Source organism: Chrysemys picta, chromosome 13, assembly GCF_011386835.1.
Source record: "Chrysemys picta bellii isolate R12L10 chromosome 13, ASM1138683v2, whole genome shotgun sequence".
In the NCBI taxonomy this organism is placed as follows: domain Eukaryota; kingdom Metazoa; phylum Chordata; order Testudines; family Emydidae; genus Chrysemys; species Chrysemys picta.
The window spans coordinates 23,605,397-23,627,658 of NC_088803.1; the positions used below are offsets into that span (position 1 = coordinate 23,605,397).

The following is a 22,262-nucleotide window of genomic DNA, read 5'->3' on the forward strand; positions in this document are numbered from 1 at the left end:
CATTGGTCACTGGACAAATGTATGACAAAGGCAAGTCCCATGAGCTGAAGCTTTGATTTTTGCAAACCAGTCCGGACATAAAACTCCTGACTAAATATGAATTCCATGTGCAGAGCTATCTACTTACAATTTTGCAGAGGGCTTCAATATTGGAAAAGCCACTGATACTGCACACAGACAATTTTTATATGTTCATTTAACCCACCCTCAATTACCTTTCCTACAGTAGAGAAAAATTCTTCCAAGTCTCTTGGCCGAATTCTTGCAGCCAACTGCATACAGAACACTGTTCGAGCATCTCTCTCTTCAGGGGTCAAATTATCAATTGGCTCTCTGCAAAACAAGGAGAAACTCGGTTCTGATTTAAGGCAATTGACAGTTTGAGCAAATGCAGAATTTGTCATTTAAGCCTGACAACAAGTCAAAACATCTACATAACTTTTTTTAAAGATATGTGCTAAATTTAAAGAAAGAACCTAAAGGTTGTCCTTTAAATTGATATTCACAAGTAGTAGCACACAAGTATCCCCACTAACTTTAAAGGGAGGTGCTTAGCACTTTGTTAATAAACAAGTGGCCTTTTTTTTTTTAGTTTATATTGCAGAACTGCCTAGAAGACTCAACCACATCAAGGCCCCATTGTGATAGGTACTGCATAAACACTGTAAACTCTTTGGGGCAGGGTCTGTCATTTTACTATATAAAACACAATATGCAAAAGACAGAAGGTAAGTGTGGGGAGTGAAGAAACAGGTAACAAAATAGGATATTTCATCACAGACTGTTCATTTCTTAAGAAAGGTAGAAGCAATAATCACAACATCTAGGGACCTAATTTTATGCAATTATTTTTAAAGATGCAAGTGACTACAGCCAAGATTCCAGAGAATAAGAGTCCTAGCTGGCTGAGTGGCCATTTTACACAAGTACACTGACTATCACTGTTGTATCACTCAGTAATGCCAACATGTCCATATGCAGAAAGTCCCAAATGCTTAAACTTGGTCAATTGATTATTTTAGTTTCAGCATTTGTTACTACCAAAAATTTTAAAAATCCAAAAGATACAAAGAGTAGACGTTCTAACAAAACAATCAAGTAAACTGCTAACTGAATAATTACTATATAATTGAATAATTACTGTAGTTTCTTGCCCTAGCAGCACTGTTTTAGTAGCAGGGAATGTGTCAAAGTGCAGTGTGAGTTAGGGCTGCACCACTTTTATTTAAAAATAAAAACTTGGATTTTGAAGAATATGACTATGCCACATAGGCCTCATATACATTATATGGGGCAGATCCAGCCCAGATTATGGGTGTTTGACACCCATGTATTAATCTGACTTTCCACACTGGAGTTGAACTATCAGTAACACATCCAGTGAAACTAAGGGTGTGGAATTTAGGATTTGACACCACAGGGTGTAAGAAAAGAAATATTTAGGCTAAGTATGAGGAAAACCTTCCTGACAGTGAGATATGTTACACTGGGAAACAGTCACTCAGTTTCATTATGTTACATGCAATGTAACATACTGTAGAGAAAAATCACACACTTGCAAGTGATGGACTGGATGACCATCTCAGCTTTTATGATTCTATAAATGAGACTCATGAGAAAAAATGAACCAATTTCAACTAGGTAAACTATAACCTAATTCAAATAATCTTAAATATGAAAAGCAAGGCAGGATTGATGCATAACAATTTTGCAACAGTGAACAAGGTGTTTACAGTAACTGAATTTATTAAAAAGAACAGGAGTACTTGTGGCACCTTAGAGACTAACGAATTTATTAGAGCATAAGCTTTCGTGGGCTACAGTCCACGAAAGCTTATGCTATAATAAATTTTTTAGTCTCTAAGGTGCCACAAGTACTCCTGTTCTTTTTGCGGATACAGACTAACACGGCTGCTACTCTGAAACCTGTGAATTTATTAAATGTCATGGATATTCCTTCACCAGAAAAACAATACAGATTCCCCCCGTGCCCGCAAGCCCTCCCTTCCATCCCAAGCAGCATGGATACCTATACTGATCAGACAGTTTTGGAAACTGGCAATCCTAAAACTAGCTTGCACAGAAAGTAATTGTGCAGTTCAAGATGCAGCAGCATCTCACATGGCATTCAGCATAACAAGACTAATTACAAGTTAAGAAATAGTAATGTGAAAATAGCTACCTAACAGGGCTCTTGTCTTTTCTGAATGGACTTTTGCTTCTGGAGCGCCGTCTGCTGTAAACATTAAAAAAATATTTACTAGATCATCAAAAAAAGTACAAAGTAGCTTAATTTTTAGCACTGACACTTAACTAGCCACAAAAATAGAAAACTCAGAAACCTTAATTTGATGCTGTGAGGCAGACCAATCTTCCCTCTGATAGCACTGTTGAATTTTGGACCAGAACTAAGGTAAAAACAAAGAAGAGCTTGTTATAAATCCAGTACATGACAAGAAAAAATATAGTATCCTGCCAACCTAATGCTTATTGACGTCCCTGTTTTTTTAACTGTTATATGGGCAAAAATACAGTCCAAGACAAGTAGTGCTACCTCAAGAATATTAGTTTGACACAAATTATAAGAAAAGGTTATTTGTTCATTCCAGGGATCCTCTATTTTCCTATACTTATTTTAATACTATTTCTCATATACATATATGTAATCAGAGGCTTTAACACACATTAAGCGCAACTGTGAGCCAACCTCTTAAATAAACATCTCTCGTTAACTAAAGATATTCTCATCTACCATTAGCTACACCTTGCCACCAAGTGGCAATGATGCAGCTCAGGCAGAATGCCATCATTCACAAAGATCACAGCTAAACTCAAAAACTAATTAGAAATAGACTTTGAAAAAAATATGCTCCATTGCTTGCAAACAGCTTTTTCATGTAACAAGTAGTCCTTAGCTACCAACTAGGTATCTTCCTTCTGGAATAGTTTTGTCCATTTTTTTCTACATACCTCTGTTTACTTCCTGCTTTGTGCACCAGCATCAGCGATGTCAGCAAAGCTCTGGGAATACAGTTTGTTAGTTAACGCCTGATGCAAGTTTGTTAGTTAACGCCTGATGCAAGCCCAGCAGGAAGAGGGTAGTTCATATTTTTTGTGGATCCCATAAAAGTTTATTTTTAGAAGCAACAGCAATAGACTTAAGAACCTGCACCCTACTGGAAACTATCATCCAGTTTTTTAAGTGTTAAACCTTCAACTTGACCTGGTTTATCTACTAATAAGTGTCTTTTACTAGGACTTGAATAGATAATTTTCTTTCATCCTAATCCTAACTAAAGTTATATTCTGACTTTATGCTACTTGTTTTTCTATCAATTTTTAGTTCAATTTAATCAAAGTATAGGTTATTTGCGTGTAGTTTGGATAAAAACAAAATTAAAAGTAGTAACTGAAACATAACATTATTTCCATCGTTCTCCTTACTGCCTTGTAAATTGCAACATTACTTTGAACAAGTGTTCAAAGTAAAAAGTAAACGGACTAGTTTAGAAAGTACATAGTTCAGTTTAAGCCTTTACCATATTGATGTGAAACATGCTCAATTGTACATTAAAATAACCTACTATGGGCTTCTATAGCGGCCTCTGAATCTACGTTCTCTACTTCTAGAGCGGCTACGTCTGCGTTCCTTGCTTCTGCTGCGTTTCCTTTCCCGACTTTTGCTCTTTTTCCTCTCGCGATCACGGCTTCGTTTGCGCTCTTTACTTTTACTCCTCTTCCTCTCATGACTGCGACTTCTGCTCTTGCTTTTTTTTCTCCTAAGAAAATACAATTTATGTTACAGATGTTAAGAAACTTCAATGTTGTCTTCTGTCATTATGCATTAACTTTCCTCATCTAATTAGTCAGTCTTCTTTCTAACAATGTACTAATTTTATTTCCACAATCTGTAATGCCAGACACTAACATACGAACAGTGCTTAAATCAGTTTTTATATGCTTGATCAGCCATTAGCAAAAGAGATCAATTTAGAACTCTTAAAATTTGAGCATGAATGCTCCCTGGTTTCAAGCTCTCATCTTTTGGCTTTGTAAATATTAAAAAATACTAGGTAGTGGGGCTGAATGTAAAATAGTACATATTAAATTCAACACATCAATTACTATGTTGTAAAAGTATTTACAATGAGCATCCAAGTTTTCAACATCTGCTAAGATGAAGAGAGTCAAGTGGGGCTGACTTTTCATAGTAAAAATAAGACAAAGGACAATTACCTATTTTTTTTTAATCCTGACAGACATCTTGGAATTTTGCAGCATTACTGTAACAGCAATAACATGCAAACTGTCTCCAGTTCCTATTAACTACAGAATTCCAGAAGAGCTGTTTAAATTTCACAAGGATGAAACTGTTCATTGCTTATATACTAAAATAGTAGTTGCCCCAAACAAATATAGCTGGACCGAAAGGAGCGGAACAATAAGTCTGCCACACAATTTGATCCTTTCCATGTGTTTGGCTGCTCCTCTCCCCCGCCCCCCCACCCCCTCCCAAAAGCAAAAGCTTAAGAGGCATCAGGAGCTGAAGACTGTCCTACTGTCTTCACAACAAACAACTGAACACTTCACAAAGTGATCACAATATATCTGACCTATCAGTCCTCATCTTCAGAGGAAACCTGCAGAGATGAGCCAGGGAGGTTAAACTCATAACTTTGCTAGACAATAAAAATCAGACTGAATAGACACACTGGATTTATGGCTTATTACAACAATCTATAACCCACTAACAACCTCCTCTTCATATTCTCCTCTTAAGACTGAAGGGGGATTAATGGGCCGCTTCACATTGAATGGTCCCTTGAAATGTGTTAACTACTGATGCTAAACCAATCTGTCCCACCTTGCATTTAGCTGTGACACTATGATTATGTTTCCCTGGCATGAAAAAGAGCTCTATGTAAACTTCTCTCTCCCATCAACAGAAGTCGGTCCAATAAAATATATTACCTCACCCACCCTGTCTCTCTAATAACCTGGGATCGACACAGCTACAACACTGTAAATAAAAGATGTGGCATTTTTAAGGGACACCAATCAACTAAAACAAACAAAAAAACACTCAAACTTTGGTTTGATTTTTTTTTTCAACTTGTAAAAGTAAAAGTAACATCAGACTTCCGTAACAAAGAATATTTTTGAAGAGCTTTCTGTTAGGGCTGTTGATTAATCACAGTTAACTCAAGCGATTAACTCAAAAAAGTTAATCGCGATTAATCGCAGTTTTAATCACACAGCTTAACAATAGAATACCAATTGAAATTTATTATCGTATATACTCCATTATAAACCGGTTCGTTCATAAGCCGAACCCCCAAGATGGATAAGTAAAAATGGAAATTTTTTACGACCCGTTCATAAGCTGACCCTATAATTCAGGGGTCAGAAAACTTTGGCTCCCGGGCCATCAGGATAAGCCACTGGCAGGATAGTTTGTTTACCTCGCGTAAACAAAGCGTCCCAGCGCACCAGTGCTTACCCTGACGGGCCGGGACAGCAACTGGTGGGGAAATTTTTGTGGGGGGGAGAAGCTGGGGGTCAGGGGAGTAACCCTTATGACCACCCCCCACGTGACCCCACCCCTAACCCGGGACCCCCACACTCTCCCCATCCCATCCCACCTTATCTGGGGAGGATGTCTCTGGCCTGGCCGCAGCCTGCTCTGGCGGGCCAGACCGGGCGGCACGGCCGCAGCCTGCTCTGGCGGGCCAGACCGGGCGGCACGGCCGCAGCCTGCTCTGGCGGGCCAGACCGGGCGGCACGGCCGCAGCCTGCTCTGGCGGGCCAGACCGGGCGGCACGGCCGCAGCCTGCTCTGGCGGGCCAGACCGGGCGGCACGGCCGCAGCCTGCCAGCCCCGGAGCTGCAGCTGCTGCTTCGGAGGCTGGGGGGAGAGCAGCATGGGCAGAAGAGGAGACTCTGGCCCCGCCTCTTCCCTTCTGGCTCTGCTGCCTCTGTTGGGGGAAGGGGCTGTGTCCCACCTCTCCCTCTCCACACCCGTTCATAAGCTGACCCCCTTCTCTGGTGCTTCCCTTTTTTACTAAAAAAATTCGGCTTATGAACATGTATATATTGTAAATATTTTGGATGTTTTTCTACCTTTTCATATATATTGTATTCTGTGTTGTAATTCAAATCAAATTGTATGTCATTTTTATTACAAATATTTGCACTGTAAAAATCAAACAAAATAGTATCTTTCAATTCACCTCATAAGTACTGTAGTGCAATCTCTGTCGTGAAAGTAAAATTTACAATTTTAAAATTTACAAATGTAGATTAACTGCACTCAAAAACAAAATAATGTAAAACTTCAGTCTCCAATCCACTCAGTCCTACTTCTTGTTCAGCCAAACAAGTTTGTTTACATTTACAGAAAATGAGAACAGGCAATTGAATAGCACTTTTATAGCCGGCATTGCAAGTATTTACGTTCCAGATATGCTGACCATTCGTATGCGCCTTCATGCTTTGGCCATCATTCCAGAGGACATGCTTCCATGCAGATGATGTTTGTTAAAAAAATAATGCATTAATTAATTTTGTGACTGAACTCCTTGGGGGAAGAAATGTATGTCCGCTGTTGTTTTACCCATATTCTGCCATATATTTCATGTTATAGCAGTCTTGGCTGATAACCCAGCACATGTTGTTCATTTTAAGAACACTTTCACTGCAGATTTCACAAAATGCTAAGAAGGTACCAATGTGAGATTTCTAAAGATAGCTATAGTACTTGACCCAATGTTTAAGAATCTGAAGTACCTTCCAAAATCTGAGGGGAACAAGGCGTGGAGCATGCTTTCAGAAGTCTTAAAAGAGCAACACTCCGATGCGAAAACTACAAAACCCGAACCACCAAAAAAGAAAATCAACCCTCTGCTGGTGGCATCTGACTCATATAATGAAAATGAACATGCGCCAGTCCGCACTGCTTTGGATTGCTATTGAGCAGAACCCATCATCAGCATGGACGCATGTCCCCTGGAATGGTGGTTGAAGCATGAAGGGACATATGAATCTTTAGCACATCTGGCACATAAATATCTTGCGATGCATGCAACACGAGTGCCATGAGAACATCTGTTCTCACTTTCAGGTGACATTGTAAACAAGAAGCGGGCAGCATTATATCCTGCAAACTTGTTTGTCTCGGCGATTGGCTGAACAAGAAGTAGGACTGAGTGGACTTGTAGGCTCTAAAGTTTTACATTGTTTTATTTTTGAATGACTTTTTGTACAGAATTCTACATTTGTAAGTTCAACTTTCATGATGAAGAGATTGCACTACAGTACCTATATTAGGTGAATTAAAAATTACATTTTTTTTTTTTTTTTTACAGAGCAAATACTTGTAATCAAAAATAAATATAAAGTGAGCACGGTACACGGTACACTGTGTTGTAATTGAAATCCATATATTTGAAAATACAGAAAACTAAAAATATTTAAATAAATGGTATTCTATTAACAGTGCGATTAATCGCGATTAATTTTTTAATCGCTTGACAGCCCTACTTTGTTTCATTTCAAAACACTGTAGTCTGTTTCACTCTCCTCTTTTGTCGACCTTTCATGCAGCAACAAAGAGAAAAGCCATTGGGAGACGGGACAATTACAAAACCAAGACGATGGATTTCACAGGAAGATCCAAAACAAACATTTTTTAGAAATGTCTAGATTTTTTAAGTTTATTGTGTCCTTTTAAAACTACTCTTAAGTTATACCTCAGTCATCACACCCTCCTGCAATCCACACTCTCCAATATCTTCATGAAACCACTGACAGCTAGTGAGAAAAAACAGCTGAAATGACAACAATGGCCAGTTCTACATCTTCTTTACATCAGTCTCCCATCTTTTTCCACACTTTGCCAAAATCAGCAACTGGATGAAGACCAATTGGCGAAAGCTGAACCCAGGCAACACTGAGGTGAGGATGGTAGTCAGAGGGAAGCACTTTGAAGAACTCCACCCTTATAACATCCCCCTCTATCACGGTCATACATCCTCTGATACTTACCTGAGCTTGGGTGTCTTAGCCATTCATTAGAACTGGAAGTAAGTAGCCATCATCCTGACAACAGTCACTTCGATCTATTTACAGGCAGAAAATTGACCCCATTCGCACAAAGATTCAACTACTGTGATCCACAGTCATGACTGCTGCAACTAACACCATCCTGGTCAGGTGGTCGGTAATATCTCCCTACTGCCATTATTAGAGCATGGAATTACTACCCACAGAGATTCTGTGCTACAGTTTGGTTCATTTAAGATTTGATTCTATGCTTTCTTTAACATATAGTGCCACTCTCCCAACCAGCAAGACCTGTTCTGTCCTTCCGAAATATTTTGTACCCTGGTATTACTATCTCATTGATTATCCTCATTCCACCAACTTTCTGTGATGCCTATTATATCTAGATTATCTCTAATACTTCCTGGACTTGTTTCTCACCACTGTCCTCTCCCCGGCCCCGCACCCTTAGAAGCCACCACAGCACAGGATTCAGAAAAAGGCCAGATTGTTTATACATGACATTTATACTAAAACTCCCCTCCCCGTCTACTTTCCTTTTCCTCCCTTCACTTCCCCAGCAACTAATCTACCCCAAAACAGAAGGAATCTCTCAATAATGCCAACCAGACATATCTAATTATCTATAAAATGATTTTGCATAGAAAGAGACAAAGGTGGATTAGAAGAATAATACCCAGCTCTCAATTATCACTTTTCATCAGTAGATCTCAAAACACTTTATCAGCAAGGTCAGTGAATTAACTTCTATCTTAACTATGGAGCAACAGAGCAACTAACCCCTCCCAAAAAACCCAAACACAAACCAACCTACGCGCACTCACACCCCCAGGGAACAGTGAAACTAGCTATATGCAAAACACTGCCAAATGCACAAAGAAAAATGAAAGAAGAGCAGCTTTAATCTTTAATTTACAGTAATCTTAGGTGTTATAAATAAAATCAGAGGGAAGTGAGATTTTTTTTAAGCTGATAGTTATTTGTACTAAAAGGATACTATCTTGGATTTAATCATGAAACTTGACTGCTCATTCCATTCTTTCATGTAATTAGGTGAAACTAGCTGTTTCTTTTTAACAGAAATGCTACAGGCTCAACAGAAGAGTACATCAACCATAATGGTCTATTTTAAATTAATCAAATCGAGTGAAAAATTGTAAAAATTTTACTAAAAAGTGCTTTGTTAAAGGGAACAAGAAGAAAGCCTCGGAAGAGCAAAACCCACAGAAGTTGTTGGTGGCAAAAGCGGAATTTTCTCAAATAGTATATAGCAGCAGGATCAAAAGTGCAAACATGAGCATGAAGAAGTGAGAGGCTGCAACCGTCAGAAGCAGTCACCAACCACTGCAACAGAACTGCTGACCACTAGCAACACATCCAAATGTATGAAATGACAAACTGTCTCAACTGTTTCATCCTCTCCACCATCATCTTCTTTACCTACATTTTCTGGATCCTCAACATATTACTCTGACTCAGACAGAATCCCTATGAAACAGTAATACATTTCCCTGTTTAATTTTCAAGCTAAGAATAATACAATAAGGAAGCTATGCAACAAATCTCCCTCCTTCCTTCCCTTTCCCTCAAATGAAAATGCTACTACTCAAGGGACTGGGAGTGGCTGGCTCACTACAGAAGCAGCTTTTCCTCTCCTGGAATTGACACCTCCTCATCTATTATTGGGAGTGGACTACATCCACCCTGATTGAATTGGCCCTGTCAACACTGGTTCTCCACTTGTGAAGTAACTCCCTGCTCTCCATGTGTCAGTATATAATGCCTGCATCTGTAACTTTCACTCTATGCATCCGAAGAAGTGAGGTTATTACTCACGAAAGCTTATGCCCAAATAAATCTGTTAGTCTTTAAGGTGCCACCAGACTCCTTGTTGTTTTTGTAGATACAGACTAACACGGCTACCCCCTGATACTCAAGGAATAGTACCGAACACTGAGTGGCCATCCATCCATCACTTCTACCCTCTCTTTCCCTCCCTCTCAAATACACTGCCTCACATTATGCATTGTTTTCAGTACATATGATCAAGCAGCATCTTCATCTTTCTGCAACTAACAAAATATGGCTATCATTCCTAGTAGCTACTGCAGTGTTTCACTCTCAACAGCAGTTTTTGACTGTTAAATAGTACAAGAGCTTATTTCCAATGCTCTCAGTAGGGAAACTCCCCACTGTCCTTCACAAGTGTGTAAAACATGGCACACAGCAAGAACATTGGGGAAGCATACGTTACTGCACTTCAGAAAATCCTTTCCATTTAGTATTAGTCACTTTACTTCTCTGTACTGAGGTTTCCCATTCCATCTTTTGACAGTCTTCTCTATTTAGAATGACTGTAAGCTCTTATTGGGCAGGGATGTCTTACTATGAATTAGGCTAAGACACAATGCAATGAGGCCCCGCTCTAAGTAAGGGTCTTTTGGCAACACCATAATACAAAGAAGCAGCACATTCCATCACCATCCAGCTACTGCTGAGGCAATAATTAAAGCAATACCTCTGTTAAAAAAGTGAGGAATTGGTTTCATTAATCCAAAAAAACAAGATACCACAGGCTTGCTCATTCAGAATCTCATCAGGAGCAGAAAAACTTAACACTATTTTCCAATTTTTTTAAACTTATCACTTAAACTAATACCCAAAATTGTTACAACCAAGAACAGACTAAAAAAATGTTTCCATATACTTTGTGCATTTAACAATACTGCGGTATAAACACTGTTGTGGAGTGATAGCTGGTAGAGCCATGTGCAGATACAAAATTCGTAACCGCATCAGATCCGTTATCGGCAAACATGGCCCATGGATGCGGATATCAAGTGGATATCCGCAGATCTGCCAGGCTCTAATAGTTGGGTTTGTTTTTTGCAGTAGTGCCTATACCCATAAGGCACTTTCCAGATAGAGAAGACATGATTTCAGTTCTGAGAAAATTAGTCTATCCCATCAGTGATTTTATTCTTTTGTCCAGGTGAGTCTTTCACACTGCAACAAGAAACAGAAACATTCTAAGACAGAAAAACCTGACAGTAATACTCACAACATAGACAGAGGGCCTCAGGGACAAGTTTTGTACCTGAAGTTGTTTAAAAATTGATTAGACTGAGTTGAGTGTCCCTTTATTTCTCTAGTGTGAAAGAGGGATGGACAAATTGCTGTTGTGCTATCTTGTGCACAAAATGAACTTTGAGAAGTCTTTTACTCTGTCCAGTGAGGCAACACTGATCAAACAAACTGTGGCCTCAGATCACAGAAGTTCACTCATGCCTGTGATTTTAACAATTAGTGGCAGCAGATGGTGGGTAGATCAGACAAACATGTTCCACCTACGACTCCATCAGTTGGCAAAGCTCCATTCATGACAAATCCTTAGCTCCATGGTATATTAATACTGTTATGTTTCCAAAGGACTGTTACACTTGTCCACATCAAACATGTGAACCACTGAGCAATATTGAGCAATATTTGCAGCTAGTCTTCAATAAGTATAACAAGTATTTTGTCCACGGAATGGCACCTAGCTTACGTAGTGTTGGCCCAAGCTCCAGATAGAGATAGTGAAGGCTTGTTCATCTGGAAGTTGGACATTCAACCACTGTAAAGGACTATTGGCCTAAACTTGCTCTAGCCTGGTCACAAGTCAGAATAATAAGACTCCTCAGTTATCAGCATCCTTCTGATTGCACAGTGTGTTGTACTGAGGCAGGCTCTTAAGAGTCCCCTCTTATTTCTCTACCTTATCTCGGTCTTCAGCACCAAGGGACTTGGACTCAAACCAGAAATATCTAATTGAGAAATGCCCATACCACCTGGGGATTCAGGTCTGGTTGTACAAAGCCCCAAAATACTATTCACAGTCAACATGGGATATACTGGAACCCCTTAAAGTGCGGTTTAGTCAGAAGAGCATCTATGTAAAAATGGCACTTTGACTCAGCCACCGCAGTTATGGGACAGCAAGCTAAAGACTGTTCTAGCTCACACAATTAAATTTCTAATGCAAGGCCAATTTCTGCTGTTACACAGGTAACTGAATTTAACCCAATGTATATTTTAGCAATAAAGATATACAAAACAAAACAAAAAAATATAGCTTAACTTTCAGATCCCAGGCTAAGCTGTAAGTTAGAAAATCCATCTTTTTACTTGTGACCAATGCACATTTGACCTTCGAGTCTGACACACAAACCTGGAATCCAATGAAGCCTTTTTTTAAAAAGAAATATTTAAATGTGTGTCCAAATTTCTCTTCAGAACAGAGCCAAACTTCACTTTTCTCCTACGACCTACAGCAAATATCAAATATTTTAATCAAAATATGTGTTTGTAATTTAAGTAATCTTATTTTACATATTTGAATTTTTAAGTGTTTTCTGTTTAACTCCAAAAGCTTGACTGTTTTGTAGGGGAAGCTTTCCTTGGGTTTCTCTCATTGCAGAGTGCATGGTCCTTGCCTATACAGGTCAACAGTATCAATCAGGATACTGACAAGGCGAACAAAATACACTGATAAGTCTCTCCTGGAGGAGATAAATACAATTAATTCTCTCCAGATTTGTTCTACTTTATACAAGTTTGTTAGTTATTTTGGATTGGGGAGAAGAGAGAAAATTCATTCAAACAATAGCTTTTTACACACAATACTAATTCAAGGAATAAAGTGTTGAAAGGAGTTAAAACTGTATTAGCCTGATACTGGCCAACACATGTGACCACATTTCTATGAGATTTCCCAGTTAGAGCTTGAGGCCATTGAATTTCTCTGAACCACAAGTCCTTCAAATTCCTATAATTAGTGCACAAATGTAATTACAATTATTTCAAAAATTAACCCAAAATATATAAAACTCACTGATAGCATAGTATCTTAGAGGGACAGGGTCATTATCTTTAAGCCCTCAAAACTGTTCTAGTTTACATTTTCTTTCTTTTTCTTTTTTTAAAAAGGGACACCATTAATTGAAAATTTATACCACGGATATCAACTGTGTAAGAGGTAGTCATATTTGTTTGGAATGCCATAAACAGCAAAAGACAAACACGGAAGGATTTCCATTTTATTTTCTTTGACAGTACTACATACACTAAAAAGTAAAAACAAAGAATACTTGACAGAGTTCCCTAGAAATGTCAATATACAGATAAACACTTACTTCTTGCTGCGCTCTTCATGGCCATTGGCACTGCTCAATTTGTTCTCATCCTAAGCAGGGTTGATAGAAGAACATCGTGAGGACGAAGTGGTAACATTTCAAGTGGTCAAAGGGTAAAGGGAATAGGAATAAGAAAATACAAAACAAAAATTTTAATACTAAATTACGTGTTTATAGTTTAATATGGAAAGCTATAAAAATTTAAGTAGGCATGTTTAACCACTTTGCTGTTTACATTTAAGACATACAATTATAAAATACAAGAAATTACAGTTTTTAAAAATATATTAAATTGTAGATACTTCCTTACATGATTTAGATAGTAAATTATCCTGTAGATTTCAGCACTCAAGTGGTTAAATGTTATTTCTATAAAATGTAAGAGGAAGTTTCAGGTTTAAGCATTTTTCATGTGCTATGATCCCTTTGATCAGTACCAAGGCTATATCTCTGCCTAAGCCCCAAGTGGCCATGCTAGCAGCCAGCCACTATCGATTTCTTGTGACCGATGCCATTCCTGAGATCTTCGCTCATTTTCGTTGGAGGGTTGTAAGAGCTTGATGCCACCTCTGTCACACATCTCGCCCTGAAGCAAACAGGGATTCACACTGCTTTAGTAACGTCGACTCCCAAGAAAGTCATCAAAAATCCACCAGTCCAGCCTAAACATTCCCTATTTCCATACCTGTTTACATGGAAAATATCCATGTTAAACTAGGACACAAGAATCTTAACATTACAAATTATGACTATCTCTTCAAGATTTTACGTAACTGCTAAATATTACATAAAACTAAATATACAGTGTTTAAAGCTTACAAATGCTCATCCAAAACTGATACCACATGGTTGTGCTAAACACTCCAAAATAAACTAACAGTAGCTGTTATTTATTCTATAGTTTAATCACTCCAGCTACACCATGAGTACAACTGCTAAATTATTTCAAGTTTATACACATTTCTTGTGAAACCAGTGCTAATGCATGCATAATGTTAACACTTTCACCACCAATTGGTGAAAAAACGAAAAAAAGACAGTATACATTTGCTGCCTGTTAAGGAGACTAAGTACATCACTATTCTAGTCATTCAGAAGTTAACAGAATTTTGTGTCAAAATTGGTAATTCCTAATTGAACAACTAAAACAGAAGAGTACAACGGCTATTTTTAGAATGACACTGCAGACTGTGATACTGTCTTTTACTTGCTAAGAATGTATCTATTCAGGGATCCAAGAATTTTGGAAAGTTCTTTCACTCAGCAATTCATTTCCATCTGCCCTGTTAAAAGATTAACCATCACCAGTCTTCTATGTTAAAAATAATGGTCACGCCTCTTGCACTGAGCAGACTATTTAAAGATTTACTTGCCACGGACTGGTGAAAAGGTTATTCTTGGAACCCTGCTATTTTCCCAAACACTGCATTCACCTTGTTGCTATACCAAACTGGAGCTGGCAATTTTAGGCGAGTAATTGTTTTTTGTTTGTTTGTTTTTTTTACCTAGGGGACCACGGTACAGCGATACGTCACTCAATTACTACCTTATGATTGACAGTTCACACTGGAATCAAAGGTGAATTCATGGGAGTAGAGGTGAGATATCGTTAGGCAAGTCTACAAAGAGAGATAGATGGGCATTTATTCATCACGCTGAAGTGAAACTACTGCACAATATAATTACATTAACAGTATATATTTATTTGCAAGTTACATGTAATGCATCTCCAATAAGATAAATCATGAGGGCTCCAGGGATGTTAGTTTACAGTTCAGCAGTAGTTTCATGAATAAGGCTAAATTAAGGTAAGTACAACACCTCACTGGCACATTTTTCTCACCTTCTTGTAAGGAGCCTCAAGCATTGCTTCAATATCAATATCGTCAGCCATTTTTCAGGACACCTGAAAGGAAGAGCAAAATGCATCAGACAGGAAAAAAGCCCATAAACTATATCAATCTCTAATAGCTCCCAAGGCACTTGTACTGTTGGTGACAAAGCCAATGTTGGGAAGACCCCCAAATTCACAAAATGATTTTTAATTACAATGCATACTAATAGACTTGGCAAACTGGTCAAATACTGTTAAATATTCCATCAAGAATGCCCTGAGGCCTACCTTTTTGACTGCATCATGATGTTTGTTATCTATTAACAAGCCTATATAAATGTCTGATCACTTTACTACACACTAATGCCACATATTGGGGAAAAAGGTGAACTAACTGAAAGCTGAGTATCTTGATTGGCTGGAATCTTCTAGAACAAACATTGTGCATACGTATGAATGAATATCTATTTGTATGCAAGGACATCACGGCATATGGCAGTTTACAAAGCACATTAAACAAGATGCCATCCCTGCCCTCAAGAGCATACAAGCTAAACTGACTAGACAAATACAGAAATTAATCAAAAGGAAAAAAGGGGGAGAAGGGTTCACAATAATTAAACTTCCTCTCCAAATGCAAAGAGAAAAGGCGTACTGCCATTAAGCTGCCTACCTAACATAAGTGCATTTAAACTTTTTCTTTTATAATTGCTATACTGGGTGGATAAAAACCAATGTTTTTTTATAAATAAAAAAAATCGATTTTTGATTTAAATTGGATTTTTCTGATAAAATGCTTTGAGAAAAAAACGAAGGTAGTTTTAATTAAGATATCTTTGAGCTATAATGTATCTCATCATGGAATAGGGATTATAAATTCTATAGTATGAAATAATATATTCATGTAATGTTTAAGAAAAGTTTTGTAAATGAGTTCCAATAGTTCATGGATTAGGGACCCAATCTTATGCAGTTCCAGGGGCTTCTGTATAAATTATTTAGGTCAGTGGTTCCCAAACTGGGGTTTGCGAAATGTTACAGGGGGTTTTCAGGGAAAAATTCCCTAGTAGTGGACAGAGCTGTCCCTGGGGACCCTGGGCAGCACAGGTCCAGCAACCCGGAGCCCCTGGTCTTCCAAGAGTTAAGCAGATCAAAGAAAAACATATCTATCACACTGAGGAGATTTAAACTTCAAGACTCCTTATAAGAAATGGAAATTTTTTGCTGTTTTTAAAATTAAATAGGCAGCTAGTATTGTTTGTAAAATTATTATGAAGAACAAGTTTAAGCTTTGTTGTAACGTGCGTTGTTTGTCTGGACTGCTCGAGATCTTGAATGCTTGTGAAGGAGGAACTCTTTGAGTTGGCTTCTTAAATACCTTCATGCTGTTTCACATCCGATATGCGATGAAACATAGGAGCCTTGTCTTATAACAGGCTTATTCAAAGTGATACAAGCTATGAAAGTGAGATCTTGGAAGAGTGTTGCCATTTTCATAATGTAATAAAAATACTGTAATGATAAATAATAATAATAGTGTGTAATAAGCACATCATAAAAACAAATTTTATATTTCCAAGATCACTGCTTTTATAATTTATACTCAGGTAAAGGAGAAAATCCCTGGAAATATTCATTTATAGGAGGGGGTTCACGAGACTTGACATTTTAGTGAAATGGGTTCACAGGTTGTTAAAGTTTGGGAACCACTGATTTAGGTTAATCTTTCTATCTACCCAATGGGACTCTGTACTCAGTCTAGAAGATACCATCAGAGATGCATCCGAAGAAGTGGGCTGTAGTCCACGAAAACTTATGCTCTAATAAATTTGTTAGTCTCTAAGGTGCCATAAGTACTCCTGTTCTTTTTGCGGATACAGACTAACATGGCTGCTACTCTGAAACTTGTCATCAGAGATGCTTAGGTTTGCAGTTCTTAAACTGTGGATTTGTGTCTCCAGAGGTAACATGCTTGTTAACAGCAAAAATGTTTTTAAATAAATACATAATTAAATATATAGAGGTGAGAAATAACAGACCTCAACTCTATTGTCCCTCTGCAAATTTGTGTACCCAATCAATCCCTTACCTCTCTCTAAAAGTGCAACGTTTCAAAAAGTTCAATTAATAGAAGATTGTTGGGGCGGAATAGATCTGAAAAAGGAGAGGTCATCTGGAGATAAATATGAGAAGGCAGGGAACAGGGAGCAGAAACAAATGTGAAACTTTTTGAGTAGAATATTCCAGAAGTCTGGAGGTCTTTCTGAGTGTAGCCTTCATTGATTTGAGATCTATCATATTCTCTCACTAGAAGGAAAAATCTATAACAGCAGCAGGCCGTAAGAGAGACCCAGTTTGAGAATATTTTAAATGAAGTTCCTCTACCTGTGGGTAAGACAGGCATGCGTGCAAAATGCAAACAGTGCAACAAAGAAATGCAAGGCCTGGTTGCCCGAATGAAACAACATCATGAGAAGTGTTCCTTCTCAGGAGGAAGCTGCCTTGAAGATGATGAAAGGAACATCTCTGAACATGCAGGATCTTCAGGTTGGTTAACTTTTTTATTTCATACTTCTTTGTTAAGGACTGCCTGTCTTCCTTCTGGACTATTCTTGAATTCTCATGTTTGAGAAAAAAATATAGTTGTTACTCTATGGTATTTTCATTTTAGATGCAGTTGTGATAAAATATAAATAGCTGAAATAGGCAGATCTTCCTTTTGCAATTTCACCTTTAAAGTAGTACTGAGTGTCAGTGAATGCAATGAGTAATACTAAATGAGCAGTATGGTAATAATAATTAAATAACTGCATTGACTTATTTTGTTTACGAGAATCCATCCTCAACATACAGGATTCTGAAGACTATCCACCTTCAAGAGATCACCATCATTTTCTATAGTTTCAGAGTTATCTGTCAATGATAGTGTTTCAGTCACATCATGTATGTCACATAGCCACAGTATATCACCTGTAGCAAAAAGAAAAAAAAAATCTCCATCATCCAGAAACAACCACAGATAAGTTTGTGATTAAAAACCAGCAAATTAGAAAAACAGGTAACTGATGAAAAAACTGCCCTGTTTGTTTATGCAACAAACTCTCCTTTCCGTATGATTGAGAATCCACACTTCATTAATATGGTTCAGTCATTAAGACCAGGATACAGCCCACCCAACAGAGCAGATGTCGCAGGCAAATTGCTGGATAAAGTGTATGACAGAGAAACTGAGCAGTGTGCTAAAGGTCTAGAGGGTGAAATTGTTAACCTGAATCTTGATGGGTAGAGCAATGTCCATAATGATCATGTTGTATGTGCTTGTGTGACAACAGAAGAAGGGAATGTCTTCCTTACAGAAACAACTGATACACCAGGAAATGCGCACACAGCAGAATACTTACAAGAAGTAGCAGTAAAAGCTATAACAAATGGTGAAAAAAATGTCACATGTCTAGTACGCAGCTTGGTCACAGACTATGCTGCAAACGTATCCAAGATGAGAAGAAAGTATTTAGAAGAGAGTCCAGAGCTAATAACATACGGTTGCAGTGCTCATTTGATGCACCTGCTCTGAAAAAAGTGGGAGGAACCAAGCTAACTCTCCTACAAGACGTGCGATGGAACTCAGTAGTGGACTGTTTTGAGCACTATATCAAGAACTGGCCTAATCTGATGACAGTTTGTGAACAAAATCGTGAAAAAATAGATGGCACTGTCACAGCCAAAGTTCTCAACATGGGGCTTAAGAGAAATGTTGAACACATGCTGAGTACCCTGAAGCCTATTTCTGTAGCCTTGAACAAAATGCAGGGCAATAGCTGTTTTATTGCTGATGCTGCTGAAATTTGGAAGGAACTGAGTGAAATCTTAAAAGAGAAATATGCAAAGTTAAATTACAAGCATTAAAAAAACAAATTGAAGAAGCACTATCTGCAGCTCATTTTCTTGCAAATAGTCTCAATACTCGGTACCAGGGTCAAACCTTAACTGCTGAAGAGGAGTTGGCTATGACATGGAAATCCAGCAATCATCCTGCCACAATGCCAAATATAAACAAACTTCAAAGCTAAGGGTGTTTGCTGACGATGTTTAAAGAAAGTCACGCCAGTGAACTGGTGGAAGTCACTTAAGCACTTGGATTAAAAGACTGCTGAAGCCATAATCTCACTTTTAACACCAGTATCATCATCATCTGGTGTAGAAAGAATATTTTCTTCCTTTGGACTAATTCATTAGAAATTGAGAAATTGTTTGGAACCTGAAAAAGCAGGAAAGCTTGTTTTTCTTTTCCAGATTATGAACAAACAGCAAAATGAAGGTAAAGACAACTAAGTTTATCATGTTGACCTGGCTGACATGGTCGATTTAATTTTTTTTTTAAATATATATTTCGTTTTACTATTTTAGTTAAAAACATTTTTAACAAAAACAAACCTGATTTTAAAAAACTTGAATGTTTAACTAAATTCAAAAAGACTTATACTTGTTTTGTTAAATTATATGTTTGCTGTTGAAAAAAAAACAGAATACATAACGTTGTTGTTTTAGTTAAATAAAGCAATTTAAATGTCTGTTTGGTGATGTTCTGTCCTCATACAGCATGGCAATAAAATCCTCCAAATATTAATGACTAACCTGTTGAATTGGAGATATTTATGAAGTCATTGGGAGGTGAACTATCTGCTTCCATTACCTTTGGTAAATGAATTAACCATTCATTTTCTGATATAGCTATAAAACTAATCTGAAACGTTTTCAAAATAAATCACTTTAAAAATGTATAGTGTGTACCTTCTAAAAATGGAACCTACATCTATCTCTGATAGAATATGTGAAGAATATGTATTAAGGTTATAACAACCAACAAGAATGCACTTTTATTTAGAAATCCATGATTAAATTAAGTCTTCCTAACTGGTGATTTAAATCCAATTCACCGTTGCTAGATATTTCCCACTTAATTTCATTTTCTTTTCTTTTGTAATTGTTCAGTCTTGTTCACATTTAAATATGAAGCTAACATTGCTACTTTTTTTAGCAATGATTATTTCATTTTTTAAAAACTTCATTTCATTGTTTCACATTTTCCAAGTTAAAATAATTAAATAACCTGTTTCTTGTAATTAGGCATATGTATCGAAGACTAAGCCTACTGGAAACCATAGTCTTACTCACTACTGTTCTAATAAGCACTTTAAAATATTTGACCAATTATTTTTGGACCAGTCGATTGACCAACTCTACATACTAATAAGGAGCTTGTTAAAATGATTCTGAGTGTGAAACATCGTATGGAGAAGAATCAGGAAGGAGCGTGCAGTGGGAATGTAACCTGCACGCTGACAGTACAGAATGCAATATAAGCACCAGCTAAGTCATGGCTATGAATGGAAGATGAAGTTCAAAGAAAAGAACTGTGTGCCACCTGCTTCTTTATGACAACGAACGTCAGAAAGATTCTCCCTACATCGAAATATGCTTATTTATTAGAAATTCAGGTCTAACACCAAACTGAAGAAGGGTTTGACACCAGTTACCAAAAGAAGCAAGACCTAAGCAACAGAGAAGGGACATTTTTGCAAATGTCCAAGTTTCATAGATTCCAAGGCCAGAAAGTGCCATTATGCATAGCACAGGCCAGAGAATTTATCCATGTGTTGCCTGAATCAAGCCCAATAATTTGCAGATGAACTAGAGCTTCTCTTTGAAAGACATCCAATCTTGATTTAAAGATTTCAAGTGATGAAGAATTCACTTCATCCCTTGGGAAGCTGTTCAATGATATGTGCCTTATTTCCAGTTTGAATGTCATCTAGATTTTCAACTTCCAGCCCTTGGGTCTTGTTATGCTTTAGTTAGATTGAAGAGCCCTTAGCACCCGATACTTTTAGACTGACCAAGTCTCTTAAAACTTGCTCTTCTACAAGCTACAATAAATTGAATTCCTTAAATTACTCACTGCAAGGCAAGTGTTCCAGTCCTCATACTACTTGTCTTCCCTGAAGCCTCCTCAATTTTTCCAATATCCTTTTTGAAGTGAGGATATCAAAACTGGACACGGTATACCAATCGCAGTCTCATCATATACAGAAGTAAAGTTACCTCCCCATTCCTATGCCATATTCTCCTGTTTGTACATCCAACGATAGCATTAGCTCCTATCCACACCATTTCATTAACAGCTCATGTTCAGTTGGTTATCCACCATGATTCCTTCTATCTTTTTCAGTCCCCCATCCTGTAAATATGGCCTATATGTTTTTTCTAAATGTATATGGGTTTGCATTTACCAGTATTAAGAGAAATTTGTTTAAATACAACTTCCCAACAGATTCAAATCCATCAATGTGACCTATCCTTATTTCCACTTCACCAATCTTTGGCATTATCTGCAAAGTTTATCAGCAATGATTTTATATTTTCAACCAGATCATTGACACAGACATTGACTAGCACTGGGCCAAGAACAGATTATTGTGGGACCCCATTAGAAACACTTCCTTTCAATGATGATTCCCATTGAACGTGGACACGGGTGATCCAGTGGGTAGTGTATTTGGATTTTCAGAAAGAGAAGGTCCTTCCATGGTTGGCTGAATTGGTTAAAAGACAGAAAGCAAAGAGTAGGAATAAATGGTCACCTTTCAGAATGGAGAGAGGTACATATTCATAAATGATCTGGAAAAACAGTCATGGCAAAATTTGCAATTACCCAAGATAGTTAAGTCCAAAGAAGACTGCGAAGAGTTACAAAGGGAGCTCACCCAACTGGATGACTGGGCAACAAAATAATAGATGAAATTCAGTGGTGATAAATGCAAAGTAACGCACTTCAGAAAACATAATCCCAGCTATATATACACAAAGTGATGGGATCTAAATTAGCAGTTACCATTCAAGAAAGACCTTGGAGTCATTGTGAATAGTTCTGTGAGAAGGTCTGCTCAATGTGCAACGGCACTCAAAAAAAGTAACAGACAAGGAAAGGGATAGATAGAACAGAAAATATCATAATGCCTGTACATAAATTCATGGTTCGCCCACATCTTGAATACCGTGTGCAGATCCGGTCGCCCCACCTCAAAGAAGTTCTATTGGAATTGGAAAAGGTACAGAGAAGGGCAACAACAAAGGATGAAGGGTATGGAATAGCTTCCATATGAGGAGGGATTAAGAGACTGGGACTGTTCAGCA

General features: G+C 37.8%; 1 protein-coding gene across 18 annotated transcripts in view; it reads right to left on the reverse strand.

The window, feature by feature from the left end:
* Positions 1–22,262, reverse strand: part of RBM39 (RNA binding motif protein 39) — a 49,440-nt gene that overhangs the window by 24,942 nt on the left and 2,236 nt on the right. For 2 of the 18 annotated variants that reach the window (XR_010592222.1, XM_005310765.5), the window contains exons 2-7: positions 15,078–15,140; positions 13,235–13,284; positions 3,585–3,779; positions 2,343–2,408; positions 2,183–2,233; positions 216–333 (exon numbers count right to left, since the gene is read on the reverse strand). Coding sequence is in view for 16 of the 18 variants with exons in the window: in XM_005310765.5 (XP_005310822.1) it covers positions 216–333; positions 2,183–2,233; positions 2,343–2,408; positions 3,585–3,779; positions 13,235–13,284; positions 15,078–15,128 (531 nt within the window). In the remaining 2 variants the exon portion in view is untranslated. Of the gene's footprint in view, positions 1–215; positions 334–2,182; positions 2,237–2,342; positions 2,409–3,584; positions 3,780–13,234; positions 13,285–13,544; positions 13,920–14,739; positions 14,854–15,077; positions 15,141–22,262 lie in introns of all 18 variants that reach the window. The other 16 variants (XR_006175550.2, XM_005310764.5, XM_065565628.1 and 13 more) reach the window with 15 other exon arrangements.